We start from the raw sequence: 16,385 nt of genomic DNA, 5'->3' as shown, positions 1-16,385 counted from the left end.
GTAGTAATATCAGCAGGGATCATAACAAGTGTATGCTCATCTGGGTGTTGAATTTACTTGATCTGTGTTCTTTTAAAAGTAAGGGGTACATGACAGTTTTGGACCTAAAATGGCTGTGTGGTAAAGTTTATTGCATGGAATTTGAAGATGGCTTTGAATGTTGCTTAGAATTTTCTGGAAATGGAGATATAAATGGATTATTTGAATCTTTGACTAGAGCTTGGTTGGGTTCAGTCTTTTACAATGAAACCTTGTTATTTTCTTTATACATGTTTTGTTCTAGCCATTCATTTTTACTATTCTGGGTAATAGTCACAGATCTCTCTTAAATTCAGTGAACTCAGATCCATTTGTTGTGATCACAACTAATATTACTACCGGACAAGTCAGATCCTAGAATGAAATCTGACTTAGTGGATCATATTTTGCACTCTTTCTAATTTAATGCGGCAAACGTTCACTAAAGTGTAAACATGCCAGGCTACAATTTGGTTTTAACAATTAAACACAAGTTTATTACGCAATAGAAAGAAAAATAAACAAGCAGCTAATTTTTTTTTTGACTCTCAGTAATTTATTCCTTAACTGCTCTGATCAAGTTCCTTTTTCTAGGAGAAACTGTTCTCATGTCTGACTTCAGTAAGGTCTCCCTCAAACTAAATTTGGAAGCTTTTAACTAAATTAAGAAAAACCTGTTCATCCCAGCTCCTGATAAGCCATGGCTTCGTTTTTTTTCTCCTGTTGTAATCAGAGAATCCCTACAGCACGGAAGCAAGCCACTGGGCCCATCAAGTCCACACCAACCCTCCAAACAGCACCCACCCACTCCCAATCTCTGTAACCCTGCATTTCCCATGGGTAATCTACCTAACCTGCATATCTTTAGAGTCTGGGATGAAACCCACTGGGATAACATGCAAACTCCACAGACAGACTTGACTTTCAAACTATTTAATTTCTGAAGATTGTAATTTGTTTTGGATATCATGAAAGTAACAGAAGTTCCTGTCACCATACAAGCTATCTGTTGGCACTCAAGTGAAAGCTTTAGAATCTTGAATGCATCATAAAAGTATTTAAATAGTTGAAAGGAGATTAACTGCAAGAAGCACCAGTAACATACTTAATGTATTTTATTATGTTTACTTTTTGCAACCTTGAATTTTCCTTCAATACCATAGTATTTATTATTCTTGAAGTTGGTGGCAGCATAAATAATGCAAAAGTTATGTTCATGCACTTAAAATGTAGTTCAGTGTTACGTTAACATGTTTAGAAATAACATTTAAGGATCATTTTAGCAGCAGAACTGTTAAGATTTAAGTTTCAGCGTGATTTTTAGGGTACATTTAAAAGAAAATTGAAATAATTGCAGTCTTGCTCAGATTATATTAATTTGATGAAAATATTAACTTATTTTACTAAATAGTCTGCTCAAATCATAATCTGTGCCTATATAATAGTTTTATACAGTTTGTGCATTTAACAAAGTGTAACATTACATTTTTACAAAAAAAGAAGAGCCTACTGTAATTAATAAATAAGTTTGAGCATTTGCTTCTTGATCTTTGAAAGTGTCTGCATTTCCTTCTTTTCCACTGGATTTTTGTTTCATTGCTCACAGTTATGACATCAAAAAATTTCCCTACAACAAATTTGAGGATAATTCTGTCTAATCACAATACTACAGCAAAACAAAATTCAGAATATTGCTGCTGTCTTATCTGGAGAGAAACATCAGATAGGTATTCCTTTAAATATAAATTTTGAGTCTTACACATCCTCAGGAATAAAATGGCAGGATTACAAAACAAAAGATCCAACTCTGTTTCTAGCAGTGCAAATATAGAGGTAGCTAGGTCTTTAAAGCATGTCACTCAAATTAAATAATCTGACAATATTTTTGGCAAAAGTGGACCAGAAACAACTATTAGAAAATGAAGTAGTGTTAGAAAACTGGGAGTTACTCAAGGAGGAGATAGACAAGGTTAAGAATAAATATGCTCCTAGAAAGCAAAAAAGTGAAACTTCTAAAATTAGACACATCTGTTAAGAGATCATACAGTAGGATAAGCCAAGAAAGTAAAGATTGTGTGTTAAAACTCCTGATTTTCTTGACATATGTTAATTACCTAGACTTTGTGGTGTACACAGCGTGATTTCAAAATCTGCAGATGACATTGTATAATTGAGTTTTTTTTAAAACAATTTTTGTACTTTAGTTAAATGTAATGATTATGCAAGAAAGGTTATATTAGAGATCTACAGCACAGAGGAAAGTTCCTTTGGACCATCGTTTAGATATTATGGTGATTAATTGTGGTCAATATAAGGCAAGAGTCTTATACTTTTGTATGCAGCAATATGCTTCTGGTTAAGATTTAGCCTGAGACAAACGGAGTGCCATTTTTTAAGGCTTGCTGTGAGTGCACTTTGAAACAAAACAGCTGTAGATTTCAATACACAGTTATTACTTAGCTTTGTAACTTTAAAGTGCCTTAAACAGAAACAGTCACTTTGCTTTAAAGTATGTAATATGCATGGAATAGGAGAATATGGACCTCAGAGAGGCAAAAAGTGTTTAGTTTAGAAAGGCATCATCTGTTCATGCAGAATTGGTGAGCTGAGGTTTAATTCTTGGCAACATAACCCTAATCCTCTGAAGAACAAAGGGAGATGGTACTGTCCTTTCAAAGTGACATTTGTGTTAACTTGTTCCAAGAACCAGCAGTCACTGTGAAGTTACTTATTAACAAATGGCTCCTGAACTCTCCAGACACTTAGGTGTACCAATTAGACATTTCAGATGATGATCCTGTGGTATGTTATTGTATGAGAGCTATAAATTCAATAACGTAACGGGGAAAGGATGTCATCGAAAGGATGCTGCTAACTAACACACAATCATAGAATCCCTACAGTGCAGAAAGAAGCCATTTGGCCCATTCAGTCTGCACTGACCCACTGAAGAGCATCCCACCCAGACCGTGTGACCTTGCATTTACCATGACCAATCCTCATCTCTGGACACCCTGGGCAATTTAGCATTGTCAATCCACCTGACCTACACATCTTTGGACTGTGGGAGAAAACCAGATCACCTGGAAGAAACTCATGCAGACACAGGTAGAATGTATAAACTCCATACAGATGAAGATGGAATCGAACCCAGGTCCCTGGCACTATGTGGCAGCAGTGCTAACCTCTGATCCACCATATATAGACATCTTCAGGAAACAGTCAGGAGATAACAGGAGATGATATCAGTAACAATGACTACCACTGTTCAGAATAAAACAAAGAACTGCAGATCAGAAGCAAACAAAAACAGAAGTCGCTGCAGAAATTCAGCAGGTCTCTGATATTACAAGGAATGAGGATTTTAGTTAAGAGAAAAGGGTATAAATATTGGAACAAAAACGGAGAACATTGGAAATAGTCAGCGGATTTGGCAGCATTTGTGGAAAGAACAACAATTAATTCTTCAGGTCAAAGCTAGGGTTACTTTCTGTGGATCAGAGGTGGCTAAGAAGTTATTTAGTTGAGGTATATAAAATTATAAAGTGTGTAGACAGAATGATAAAGAGCTATTTCTGTTAACAGAGTTTCAATAAGCATGTGGAATACATTTTAAGTAAATAGTAGAAGGTATAGGTGGGGTGTTGAGAATTTTTTTCACTGAGTATGGTGCAGATTGAGAACTTTGAAAAGGTGACACTCAGAAATTCTCATCTGGTTTAATAATAATCGGAAATGCACTTTTAAGAGCTACAGACTAAGAGCTGGAAAATGAGATTAGGTGGATAGCTCTCTTTGGCTATTTCTACCTTTCTTCTTACTATTGTAGGATGCTTATTTCAAGATTCAGCAACATTTCATTCATAGACTTAGGTTTTTAATTTGATTTTTCTCATTTTTAAATTAACCTACTTTCCGACGTACCCATAGTTGCACTGTGATCTTTTTAAAACCAGAAATACTTTCTTCAGCATTGGCTAGACTTCGGGAACAACCTTTTCTTGTACTTAAATTTTGTAAAGGCTAACCTTTATATTCATTCTTAAGCAATTGTTTAAGAAGCAGGAGCAAGCATCTACCATAATGTAATTGATTTTTGAGTTGAAATGAATAACACCAATAAGCCTTCAAGTGAAGGATTTCACACTTTAGTTGCAAATACTAGTACAGTAATTATAATGGAGTCATAACATCGTAGGTCATTTGGCCTGTTTGGTTTCGGTCCTTCCTGGAATAGCAATTCACCTACCCTGCATCCTCGGTCTTTTCCCCACAGTCCTGCTATTATTTTTTTCCCTTTCAGATTATTGCCCAATTATCTTTCGAAAGCCACGAATCTCACTCCACCTCTGGCAATGCATTCCAGGCCCTAACCACTTGCTGGATTAACCAAAAAAAAGGTTCATTTTGCCAATCATCCGGAATTGGTGCCCTCTGATTCTCCATCCTTCCGTTAACTGTAACACCTTGTCTCTATCTGGTCTGTCCTGGTCCCCGAACAACTGCTGGGCTTCAAACGCCTCCATTTTACATCGTGCTCTTCTTTGTTTGCATACGAGGTGGTGGGGGTGGGGAGGGGAGGGGAGGGTAGGGAGAAACATAGCAGTGATAACAATAATCGATCGAGATGGGGACGGAAAACACCGTTAAGGATATGCTCAGCAGGTGCACACATTAACCTTGGCGGTGTGGAGGGAAGAAAAAGTGAAAGAAGCAGCAGCAGCTGATAGCAACGCCCCCTCGCTCTTCACCATTTGTTTTGATTCCTTGGGTGCGAATGCGCCAAGGCTGCGCAGGCGCACTAAGGCGCCAGCTGGCTGCTCGGCGGAGGCCGCTTCCAGCCGAAAAAAAACAAGGAGAGAGGGGGGAGGGAGGAGAGAGAGAAAAACTTGTAGCTGCGGTCAAAGCAGCTCCCGCCATCGGCAGAAATAAATATCACCGCTGGGGAGTCTGAGCCTAATCCGATTTAGCCATCTTCCGTCTTTTTTTTTCACTCCGATCGAGTGACGGAGGCCGGTGCATCGGAGCCTGTGTGTGTTTTTTTTCCGCAGCCACCCGCCCGCTCCATTTCCTTCCAATGTTGTTGTTCTTCTCCGCCTCGGCTCACGGATTTGAATTGTGGGAGAAGCAGGGAGGCCGGAGCCGGATCTGGACCCGCGGCGGCTCTGCCTCCTGGCCGGCCGTGCGTGCAGTGGCCGCCGCCGTTTGAAAAGGTGGCTTACTCCAGCCTTTTCCCGTCTCCGCCTGCCATGAACGGTGGTGGTGGTGGCGGTGGCGGCGGCGGCGGCGGCGGTGGGCCACTGCCGGGCGGAGGCTCCAAGGTGAAGTACTGCCGTTACTACGCTAAGGACAAGACCTGTTTCTACGGCGACGAGTGTCAGTTCCTGCACGAGGATCCCAACAATGGCGCCGTTTCCGCGAGCCTCGGTCTTGTCGTCAATAAAAACCACCCGGGACTGGCAGTCGGGACGGCCGCGGCTGCGCCGGGAGCCGGGGGAGCCGGAGGAGGAGCTGCTGGCGGAGGAGGGAGCGGCGGCGGTGCCGCCGGGGGAGGATACCCACACGGAGGGCCCAAGAAAAACGAGCTCGGCAGCCTGGTGGAGCCTGGGCAGCTGCTCACCAGTGAGTGTGATGTTGGATATGTTTCAGTGCCGTATATTAAACTAGTCCCGAAGGTGCCGCGTATCGAAGGAGACGCTGTTGCGCGATGCAAATATATTCAGTGTCTTTCTTTTTAAACACCCGCTCACTCCTGCAGAGGAAACGGCGGTTTGCTTGTCAAGTGCACCCGGAAGAGTAGGGTAGACATGCCTCTATTATCTTTGATCGATCTTTACGATTAAATATGTCCTGGAAAAGAGTGACTTGTCATAGGATATACATGCTTTCTAAAGTGAAAAATCTGTAATGGTAGCTTTGGGCGACTTGGAGAACACGCCTTGTTGATCCACATGAGGCAGAACTACCAAGTAAACAACAGATGTAGGTTTTTCTTTGGTGTAGTTGATTCACAATTGTCCTCTTGTTTATTCTGAAGTTTAATGGATTGAGGAATAGGTTCTAAATATGCTGAATAGCTTTGATACTTTAAAAGTTGAGAGACTTCAAAGAATAAGTATCTCAACCTACACTTATTTGGTCACTTTTTTTAATGAAAAGTAAAATCGCATGGCACTTCAGTGAAGTGCGACTGAACAGACTTTCTCCCAATAAGGGAGATTGGCTGAGATTACCAAAGGCCAAGTCAGACATGGGTTTGGGGACACATAACCGTAGGGACATTTGTAGGATAACCATCAATGATGGAACAAAAGTAAATTGGGAGTGTATGGTAAACATAAATGGTTGGAATCAGATTGGCAATTTTCTTTTAATTAATTTGTTTATCTCTGATTATGTCTGGCCAAAGGTGCTTTCAGGAAGGTAGGGATAACCTGAAAAGTTTAAAAGTTAACTTTATTTAATCTAATCTCAACGCTGTAGTGTGCTGCACATGATATGGTGCTATCATGTTATATTTTTACTTGGATAAATCTGGTATTTTTCTGATGAAGTAGATTTCAATTAGTTGAATTGATTCTGTGATCATTAGGAAATTGTTACAAATACATGTATGCCTTAAATGAAATTAAGGCAATGGCTGATCAAAGAAATAAAGTACAGTAAGCTCAGTGATAAAGTTACTGATTATGTCAATTTAATTTAAAGTATCTTAGACAGCTGGAAGATCAGAACAGGAGTTTTCTGTTCATTCCTCAAGTTTGCCCCATTATCCAGTTCAGTCATGTTGACTATGTATCTCAATTCCAATAACATGCAGCTGACCCATGTACACCATACCCTTGCTAATAAAAACCTGTTGACCTCCATCTTAACTTTTAATTTAGTCGAGAATCCACAAGCTTTTGATGGAGAAGATTCCACATTTCTGGGAAACTTTGCATGGAAGAACAGTTTCCTTGTTTTGTTCTTAATGATGCAGCTCTAATTTTATGAAGGTGCCCACTTTTCTGGATTCTTTGCCAGTGGAACTAGCTTCTCTGTACTCTATCAAATAACTTATTATTTTAAATGCCACAGTTTGATCACCCCTCAGCCACCTACCATAGGTAGTGGTTGAAGCAAACAGTACAGATATATTTAAGTGGAAATTTGTCAAGATTCTAAAGGAGAAGAGTGTTATGACAGTAGACTCAAAAGCAAAGTTGCTGGAAAAGCTCAGCAGGTCTGACAGCACCTGTGAAGGAGAAAAACAGTGAACGTTTCGGGTCCACTGACCCTTCCTTGGACCTGCTGAGCTTTTCCAGCAACTTTTTTTTTGTTCCTGATTTACAGCATCCGCAGTTCTTTCGATTTTTATTTGTTATGATAGTAGATTTGGATAAGCAAAGATTGGAGGGGACTGAAACAGTGTTTAAACATTGACATGGACTTGTGGAATGAATGACATGTTTCAGTGCTTATTTCTGCATTTCTTCTATTCCCTATTTTGAAGTTAGGTTAAGCTATAGTTGTGCAGCTGTGTTAATTTAATTCTTTTGACAACAACATGGTAAATTTGGTGCTTTCCAAAGTTGTCACATTTCCTAAGGTGTAGTGCCGACACTGAATAGAGTACTCCAGAAAGGGTATGATCATTTCTGTATAAATGAAACTTAACTTGTCTTTTTTCCCAACTCCTTGAAATAGGGGTCTGCACACTTTACAGGAGGCTTCTGTCAATGTTCACTATTACTGTTACAGTGGGGGACCTGGGAGCACCTTCAGGAAATTATAGGTGATATAGTTCTGGAGAGGTGAGATTGAAAGCAGAGAATTTGTTAAACCTATAGTATCTTAATCAAAGACGACGAGAGGCTATTGAAACCTTTAAGCTGCGTTCGTTAAGATAGATGCTCCACAACTTTTCACTGCTTACAAGCAGCAGTGTGTATAATCTACAAGATGCACTGCAGAATTTCACCAAAGGTCCTCAGACAGCATCTTCTTAAACGACTGCTTTCATCTGAAGGATGAAGGCAGCAGATATATGGGAACAACACCACCTTCAATTTCCCCTCCAACCCACTCGCCATCCTGACTAGGGAATATATCACCGTTCCTTCACAGTTGCTGGCTCAAAATCTTGGAATTCCTTGCCTAATGGCATTGTGGGTGAAAAGAAGCAGGTGGACTGGAGTGGATCAAGAAAGCAGTTAACCACTACCTTCGAGGGCATCTAGTAAATACTGGCTGCCAATGATGCCCTCATCCCACAAAGTGAATAAAAAATAGTAAGAATACCTAATTTAAAAGGGGATAGTAATTTCCTGTACATGGAGAGAGTACTGATGAGTTGACAAGTGGATCCTGATTGGTTAGGGCATTGCCATGGTGAATGCAAGAGGAAATGTCTTCTAAGCCTAAGCCTTTATTTAGTTAGAAACTAAAATATAAATGAAAATCTTAACAGTTAATTGTTCCTTGGTGCATTCTCCATAGCAGCACCTCAACCGATCATCAGCCTTTTCTCATGCAGTGTAAATTGTTCTTACCTTGTGAGATTTTGATATTCTTATTATTTTGTCCTGCATGTGAGATGGAAAGCTTCAATGGCAGACTTTTTCTTTTCAACAGTATTCTAGTTATGTACTATCAAGTAACCATTTATATAAAGTCTTTGTTGGATCACTGTAGAAATAATGTTGTTTGTTCTGTTCATCATAATGCAAGAATATATGTCCTGGAGAGGATAAGGATTAATTTAGTAGAAAGGTTGAACAGGCTTCATTTTACCAGAAAAGCGAAGACCAAGGGTTCACCAGAAGACACTTTCAAGATTATGAAAGGATTTGGTGGAATAAACATAGAGAAAATGTTGTCACTGTAGATGTTATGAAGTTTCATAATTTATTATTTGAGTACTTGGGCTCTAAAGTGGAGGGAAAATGGATTTTAGTTTTCAGTTGTGTAAAGATCTCACCATTCTTTTAAAGGTCAGAAAGTTGCTTTGAGTTCAAAGCAGCATTTAGAAAGAGTTGTATAATTTCAACGAAGTAACCAGCTTGACATCTGGGGGAATAATTACTGTAGATGTTTGAGTTTTACAACTCCCAGAGAGAGGGACCACAAATAGGCTTGTGCAGGGGTAGAGAGGGAAAGAGGCTCATAACAGAACAGTTGCACTTATTTGCAGTCTCCAAGCAGTCAAGTTTGGGCGAAGTCCTGTGGTACTTCAGAGTCAGTGAGAAGAAAGCTGTAGAAGCAGAAGGGTGCACTGGGCCTGTCCGAGAGTAAGACGTCATGTGAGTTTAGAGAATCCGTTGCTAAGTATCAGTGAACTGAATCAGACAAGCATTAACTTAAGAAAATAACATCTGCTGAATGCACAGAAGTTTGTCAGAAGGAAACCAATTACAGCCATGATGGATGAACAGAAAGCTTTCATGTGATGATGGGGTGACTCTTTACTGAGATTTGAATGTCTGTTTGGATAAATGGAATGAAACCTTCTGATGTTTGTAGTGAGATCTTTCAAATTATTCTTGATTATAGGACCATTAGACACTGGAGCAGAAGTAGGCCATTCTGCACTTTGAGTCTGCTCTGCCATTCTTTTGAGATCATGGCTGATCAGATTCTCAACTCAACTTCCGTCTTCTCCCCATAACCCTTGCTTCTCTTACTGATTACCTCAAATGTATTTGACAACCCTCTGAGATAAAGAATTCTGTAGACCTACCAGTGCCTGGGAAAGAAAAAGATTTCCTCATCTCTTTCTAAAATGGGTTACTGCTCACTCTAAGATTATGTCCTTTGGTTCTGGATGCTCCCAGAAGAGGAAACACCTTTTCCACATCTACCATGTCAAGCCCTCCAAGAATCGTATGTTTCAGTAAGGTGTCCTCTCATTTTGCTAAACTCCAATATGCAAGCCTAACCTACTCCACTTGTCCTCTTTTTAAAAAAAAAAAATCACTGTACTCAGGATCAACCTAGTGAACCTGAGAACTGTCTTTAATCTTTTCTTTGACAAAGGGGCCAAAACTGTTCACAGTATTCCAGCTGCGATCTGTGTCATCCACACTACCTGCCTTTCCACCTATTTGTGTTGCCTGCCAACTTTGTGATAGTACATCCACTTCTGTCATTTGGGTCATTTATACATATTGTAAACGGTTGTGGCCCCAGCATTCATGCCTTTGGCACTCCACTAGTTACAGTTTGCCATCCTGAAAATGGCCCCCTTGTCCCAACTTTTGTCTTATTTTTGTTAGCCAGTCCCCCCTCCATGCAAATATATTGCCTGCAACACCATGGACTTGTTTCTCATTAACTGTATGTGCAGGACCTTTTCAAATACATTTGGATTTCCGAAAGATATTACATCTACTGGTTCCCCTTTATCTACCCTGCTTATTACCTCAAAGAATTGTAATAAATTTGTCAGGCATGATTTCCCTTCCTTAGTGAAACCATGCTGACTCTGCTTGATTATATTAAGTTTCTAAATGCTAAATAGTATTACATCCTTTACAATAGACTCTACTCGTTAATGTTTTTTTCTTTTGTGTGATAAACATCTAATGTTTTTTGTTAAGTGTATTGGTAGCACCTTGTGAGTACACTCAGTAACTGACCGTCACAGTAGACAGAAGTAAAAATTGTCAGTCAAGCCAAATTTCTTCGTGATCTGACTTGACCATATTAACATCAGGTAGGATAGCAACATAGGTGAAAACAGAACTAGGTGTCAGAAATATAAAATAGTCCACATCAAAATCCAACTGTGAATTCAGAAGATGTTTCCTTACCTACAAAATTTTGAATATGTAACATAACTCCAGGAAGCAACGTGTTGGTGATGCAAAAAGCGTAGATGAGCCTTATGAGATGTTTTGAAAGGATGAGATGAACTAAAGTGGATGGAGACTTGAAAAGAGCGTAGATACCAGATTTGAGTTCTTGATTCAACATGTTTAAGCATTGCAAATACAATATAATGTTATGTAATTCCATGATCTCTTTAGCTTGGCTTTTGTGATTAGTGTAATTCAGTACAAGAATATCTTTGCTTCTTAGTTTCTGAGCAAAAAAAAGTAATTTAAAAAAGCAACGTATAAGCAAAATGATCTAGCATAAATATTGGCAATGTATTCCAACAACTTTTGAATTTCAACAGAATGTGAGTGTTGTCCTGTCTAGATAGGTTTAATAGTTACTGGTAAGTATGATTTTGAATTCAGTAAATCCCCCTAGCCCTTAAGGGCTGGAACCAGGTTTGAAAAAATAAAGTAATTTCCTTCATTTGTAAGAAAATTGTATTTCAATCTCAGTCCGATCTACAACCTTGCGGCAAAAAATTGCCTGTTATTACATTCTGAAGTAGCTTATCAAGGTACTAATTTGTAAAATTCTATTGGAAGAAAGCAGACTTGTGCTGAGAGTGGGCAACAAAATGCCAGTGTTTTTTCCCCCATAATTAGCATCAGCATGCTAAATTAATAATTGTCAGATTGCTTTCTTGACTTTCTATTGTTTTTATCATTCAGCTGAAAATGATTCAAAGATCTTTTTAATTAAGTTTCTTTATTTTTCAGTTCCAGGGATGGATGCAACGTTACCAGACAGCCTCACCAACTCATACTTCAGCAGCAGCTTTATTGGTGTAAATGGCTTTGGAGGAGGCCCTGCTGAACCAAAGTACCCTTTGATTCAGGTATTGGAAATTAATTGCCTCTAACTGAATCTGTTGCAGATTCCAAAAGCAAAAGACAGTAAGTTTCTATGACTATTTTACAAAAGAAATGAAACAAAATGAACAGCTGTTTAGAGGGATTGGGCCTTGGGAATTAATAATGGCAGGTGAATTGAGCAGGTATTTTGCCTCAGTCTTCAGTTTCGAGGGCACAAGTAATATTTCAGAAATTGCTGCAAACCAAGAAATGGAAGGGAGGGAGGAACTCAAAAAATCTCCAAAGAAGTGATATGGAACATATTGCTTAAGCTGTGGGTTACAGTTTCTTAGGTCTTGATGGACCCTGTTGTCAGGTTGTACAAGAAAAGGTTCATGAGATAGTTGATGCCTTGGTTTTAATTTTCCATTATTGCCTTGAGTCAGGGAAGGTTCTGTTCGGTCGGAAGATGGCAAATTCAAAGCGGGGAGAGAGAAGGCAGGAAACAACAGTCTAGTTATTTGAATATTTCTCGTATGGGCAATGTTAGAAGCTTTTAATAGAAACCGTAGAGCAGGACGTATAGAAAAGTTCAGGTTAATCAGGCAGAGCCAACCATTTTATTGAAGTTCTTCAGGGAAGTAACATGCGATGAATAAATGTGTCTTTTTTTCTGATTTGCAAGATGTGAGTTGCAGAGATTGGTGCTGAGGTCTCAATTTATTACAATGATCGTAAGTTACTTGGACAAATGGACCAAATATGTGGTTGCTAAATTTACTGATGATAGAAAGATGCATAGGAAAGTAAATTGTGAAGAGGACATGAGGAAGGAAGCTACACAGTAATTTAGATGGATTATGTGAATGGGCAAAGATCTGGAAAATAGAGCATGATGTGGTAAAATGTGAAATTGTCTATTTCAACAGGAAGAATAAAAAATAAGCTTACTATCTTAATGGTGAGAGCTATGAGATGCTGAGGGATCTGGGCATGGTAATGCATGAATTGCAAATGTTTGGTGTACAGGTACAGCAAATGCTTTAAAAAGCTAATAGAACATTATCATTTATTGAGGGGTATTGAGTACAAAAGTATGGAGGTTTAGCGACTGTTAGACAGGATATTGGTGCCATTGCATTTGAAAGTACTGTGCGCAATATTAGTCACATCATTTAAGGAAGAACTGGAGGCAGTTCATGGAAGGTTTATTAGACTAATACCTGGAATGAGAAGGTGCCTTATGAAGAAAGGTTGGATAGGTAGGCTAGGTATGTATCTGCTGGAATTTAGAAGAGTAAGCAGCATTTCATTCAAACATAACATCCTGAGGGTTCTCGATAGAGGGACATGGAGAGATGTTTCCTGTTTTGGGAAATTCCAAAACAAGGAATCGCTGTACTTCTTTCTAAACAAAAAGGAATTGTCCATTTAAGACAAATAAGGAGAAACTTTTTCCCACATAGGCTGTGTGTCTTTGAAAACCTCTTCCTCCAAAAGGTGGTGGAAACAGTGTCTTTGAGTGTTTTTAGGCAGAGGTGATTGATAAGGTGAAAGATTATTGTGAACAGTTGGGATTTTGGAGTAATCAGATCAACCGTGATCTGAGTGAAAGGCAGAGCAGGTCCGAGGGCCCAAGTGGCCTATTTCTGCTCCTACAGTAGTTCGTAAACAATGTACTGCTTCATTATTAAACCAACAATCCAAATATTATGTTGAATGTGGAGGATGATGGGTTGTTTTACACTTGAATGTAACGTCATTTATATGTGGTTGTAAGGACAATGCTGAACGTCTTTTGAAGAATTGGTCTGTACTTCAGTATAGTTTCAGGTAGAATTTCCACTTTTCCCACAAAATATTCTATCACTCAACATCATCTGGCACTGTAATGGACCATTAGTAAGTCTTTCTTGACAGTTCTTAAGACTGTTAATCTTGTGTAGTTTTATTAATAGAGTTGAAAATTATTTTTTGTTTTAAACTTCACTTTTTGGATATGAGAACTGCTGGCAAGACCAGCGTTTATTGCTCATCCCTAACTGATGGAAAAAGTCCCCTTCCCCACCTATTTCTATATTCCTTGATTCCCAGAGAGAGACCAAAAATCTGTCTATCTTAGCCTTAAGTATCATTAATGATGAAGCATCCACAAACTGCTAGAGAATTTCTAAGTTTCACAAGCTTTTGAATAAATTTTTCTTCACCTGATTAGCCCATTGTCCTAAGATACTACTCCCCTGCTCGAGATTCCCTAGCCAATAGAAATATCCCTGTTTTCAAGGAAGAGGGATCAGCGTAGCATCAATAGGTTGAAGACACCAAGGTTGTTATCTTTGGAATGGCAAAGGCTGAGGAAATTGGATAAAAATGTTTAAAATCATGAAAGATGCAGATAGCCTAAATTAAGAGGAACTGTTTCCAGTGGCTGAAAGGTGATTTAATGCCATTGGCAACAGCAGCCAGTAGGCCATGAGGAATTAGATAAATTATTGATGCTATAAAGACTGCAGGAACATATAGAAGAAGCAGCACAAATCCAACAGGCCAATTACCACCCCATCAGTCTACTTTTGACCATCAATAAAGTGACAGAAGATGTCTTCAACAGTGTTCAAACAGCACCTACTCAGCAATAACCTGCTCACTGATGCCCAGTTTAAGTCTGCCAGGGCAATTCAGCTCCTGACCTCATTACAGTGTTGGTTCAAAAATGGTCAGAAGAGGTGAAGTGAGAGTGACAGTCCTTGACATCAAGGTTGCAATCAACTGAGTGTAACCTTAAGGAGCCCTAGCAAAATTGGAATCCACGGGAATCAGGAGGCAAATCCGTTGCTTGTTGGTGTCCTACCTGGCATGTAGTAAGACGGTCTTGGTTGTTGGAGTTCAGTCATCTCAGCTTCAGAATTCTCTGCAGGAGTTTCTTAGAGTATTGTCCTAGCCCAAACATCTTAAGCTGCTTCATCAGTGACCTTCCCTGCATCATAAGGTCAGAAGTGGGGATGTTCACCAATAATTGCATAATATTCAACACTATTTGTGGCTCCTCAGATACTGAAGCAGTCCATGTTCAAATGCAGCAAGATCTGGACAATATCCAAGCTTGGGCAGACAAGTGGCTAGTAACGTTTATGCCACACAAATGCCAGGCAATGGCCATCCCCAATGAGAGACAATCTAAGCGTTGCCTTTAACATTCATTGGTCTTACTATCATTGAATTTCCCCACTATCAGCATCCTGGGGGTTACCATTGACCGGAAAGTCAACTGGATTCGCCATATAAAAACAGTGGCTCCAAAAGCTGGTTAAAGGTTGGGAAAGCTCTCCAAAGCCTGTCTACCTGAAACTCTTTCAGTTGTAGGGTTCCACCGGGAAGATAAACCCATCTTTCTCTTTTACACCAGACCTTTTATGCATTTCTAGCCACACCGTTTTCTTTCTGTTAACTCTTTGGTCACCCAAAGCTTAATTAGCTTGTTGTCCTAAATAAATGAGAATTCTTGCAGATCTTGTCATTACTTCTCCAAACTGTGGTTGATTTTGTCTTTTGTCCCTGGGACATGGTTGACACGAGCACTTATTTCCTTCCCCTAGTTGTTTTGAAGGCATTGCGGCCAAACATATAATTTGGGAGCAGAGTTGCCCATATCCCAGATCAGGGCTACTATAACAGTCAGTAAAAGCACTTTGCTTATCATACTATTAGGCATTGTGCACCTTACAGCCCGACCTTACAACTTCCAAAAATAATCAGTTCGAAAGTAAAGGTTTTTATCTGACATCAGGATGTTTTTCTCTCTCTGCTGTCTCAGAACTGCTCTCAAAGACCTTCACAGCCAATTAAGTACTTTTGAAGGCTTGTAATGGGGAAAATGCTGTCCACAAATTGACTGAGAAGTTCCTATAGGTAGCAATGTGATAAATATTGTCTAGGTTTTATCTTGGCCAATCTTATTCCTTTAACAGAAGATTTAACTAATTTAATAGTAAGGCTCAACAATTGAAGTTGCATTCAATAGTAGGAACGGAAACTTAAGGTAGAACAGTGTCAAGTTCAAAGATTAAATGTTATTAGTGAAGCAGGATTGATCATTTTCTCAGAAGTGCTTAAATGACCCTGGTATTTTTGTTGTGAAGGTAAACTTTTATGATTTATGGGAAGTGGGCATCATTCACTGGTCCAACATTTATTGCCCACTCCAATTTGCCTTGAGAAAGTGTGGTGAGCTGTTGCTTTGAACCACAACAGTCCAGTTGATTATAAGTAGACCTACAATAATAATAGGGAAGATGTTCCAGGATTTTGACTGAGGCACAATGAAAGAATGGCAATATACTTCCAAGTCAGGATGGCAAGTGGCTTGGAGGGGAACTTGCAGGTGGTGGTGTTCCCATGCACCTGCTGCTCTTGTCCATTTAGATGATCGTAGTCATGAGTTTGGAAAGTGCTATTTCAGGTGCCATGGTAAATTATAGTAGTGCATTTTGTAGATGGTACGCACTGCTGCTGAGCGTTGATGGTGGAGAGTGTGATTTTTTTTTTGATGTGGTGCTAATCAAGTAGATTGCTTTTTCATGGCTGTGTCAAGCTTATTGAATCTTCGTAGAATTGCATTCATCCAGGCAAATGGTAAGGAAATAATGTGGATAAGTAGAAGTGAAGATAAACTGCAAGAAAAAAACGCATTCAAACTAATGAAGATGCTAAAAG

General features: G+C 39.3%; 1 protein-coding gene across 1 annotated transcript in view; it reads left to right on the top strand.

Moving 5' to 3' along the window:
• Window positions 1-1,169: 1,169 nt before the first annotated feature.
• LOC125483307 (PAN2-PAN3 deadenylation complex subunit Pan3-like) overlaps window positions 1,170-16,385 on the top strand; it is a 77,481-nt gene continuing 62,265 nt past the window's right edge. Inside the window, exons 1-2 of the mRNA XM_048597927.1 lie at window positions 1,170-5,640; window positions 11,598-11,716. Coding sequence (XP_048453884.1) covers window positions 5,268-5,640; window positions 11,598-11,716 — 492 coding nt within the window. The 5' untranslated portion in view covers window positions 1,170-5,267. The remainder of the gene's footprint in view (window positions 5,641-11,597; window positions 11,717-16,385) is intronic.

This window comes from Rhincodon typus, chromosome 6 (assembly GCF_021869965.1).
Source record: "Rhincodon typus isolate 14 chromosome 6, sRhiTyp1.1, whole genome shotgun sequence".
Classification (NCBI taxonomy): domain Eukaryota; kingdom Metazoa; phylum Chordata; class Chondrichthyes; order Orectolobiformes; family Rhincodontidae; genus Rhincodon; species Rhincodon typus.
Note: the sequence above shows the minus strand (reverse complement) of the source record. Positions and strands in the feature narration are given on the sequence as shown.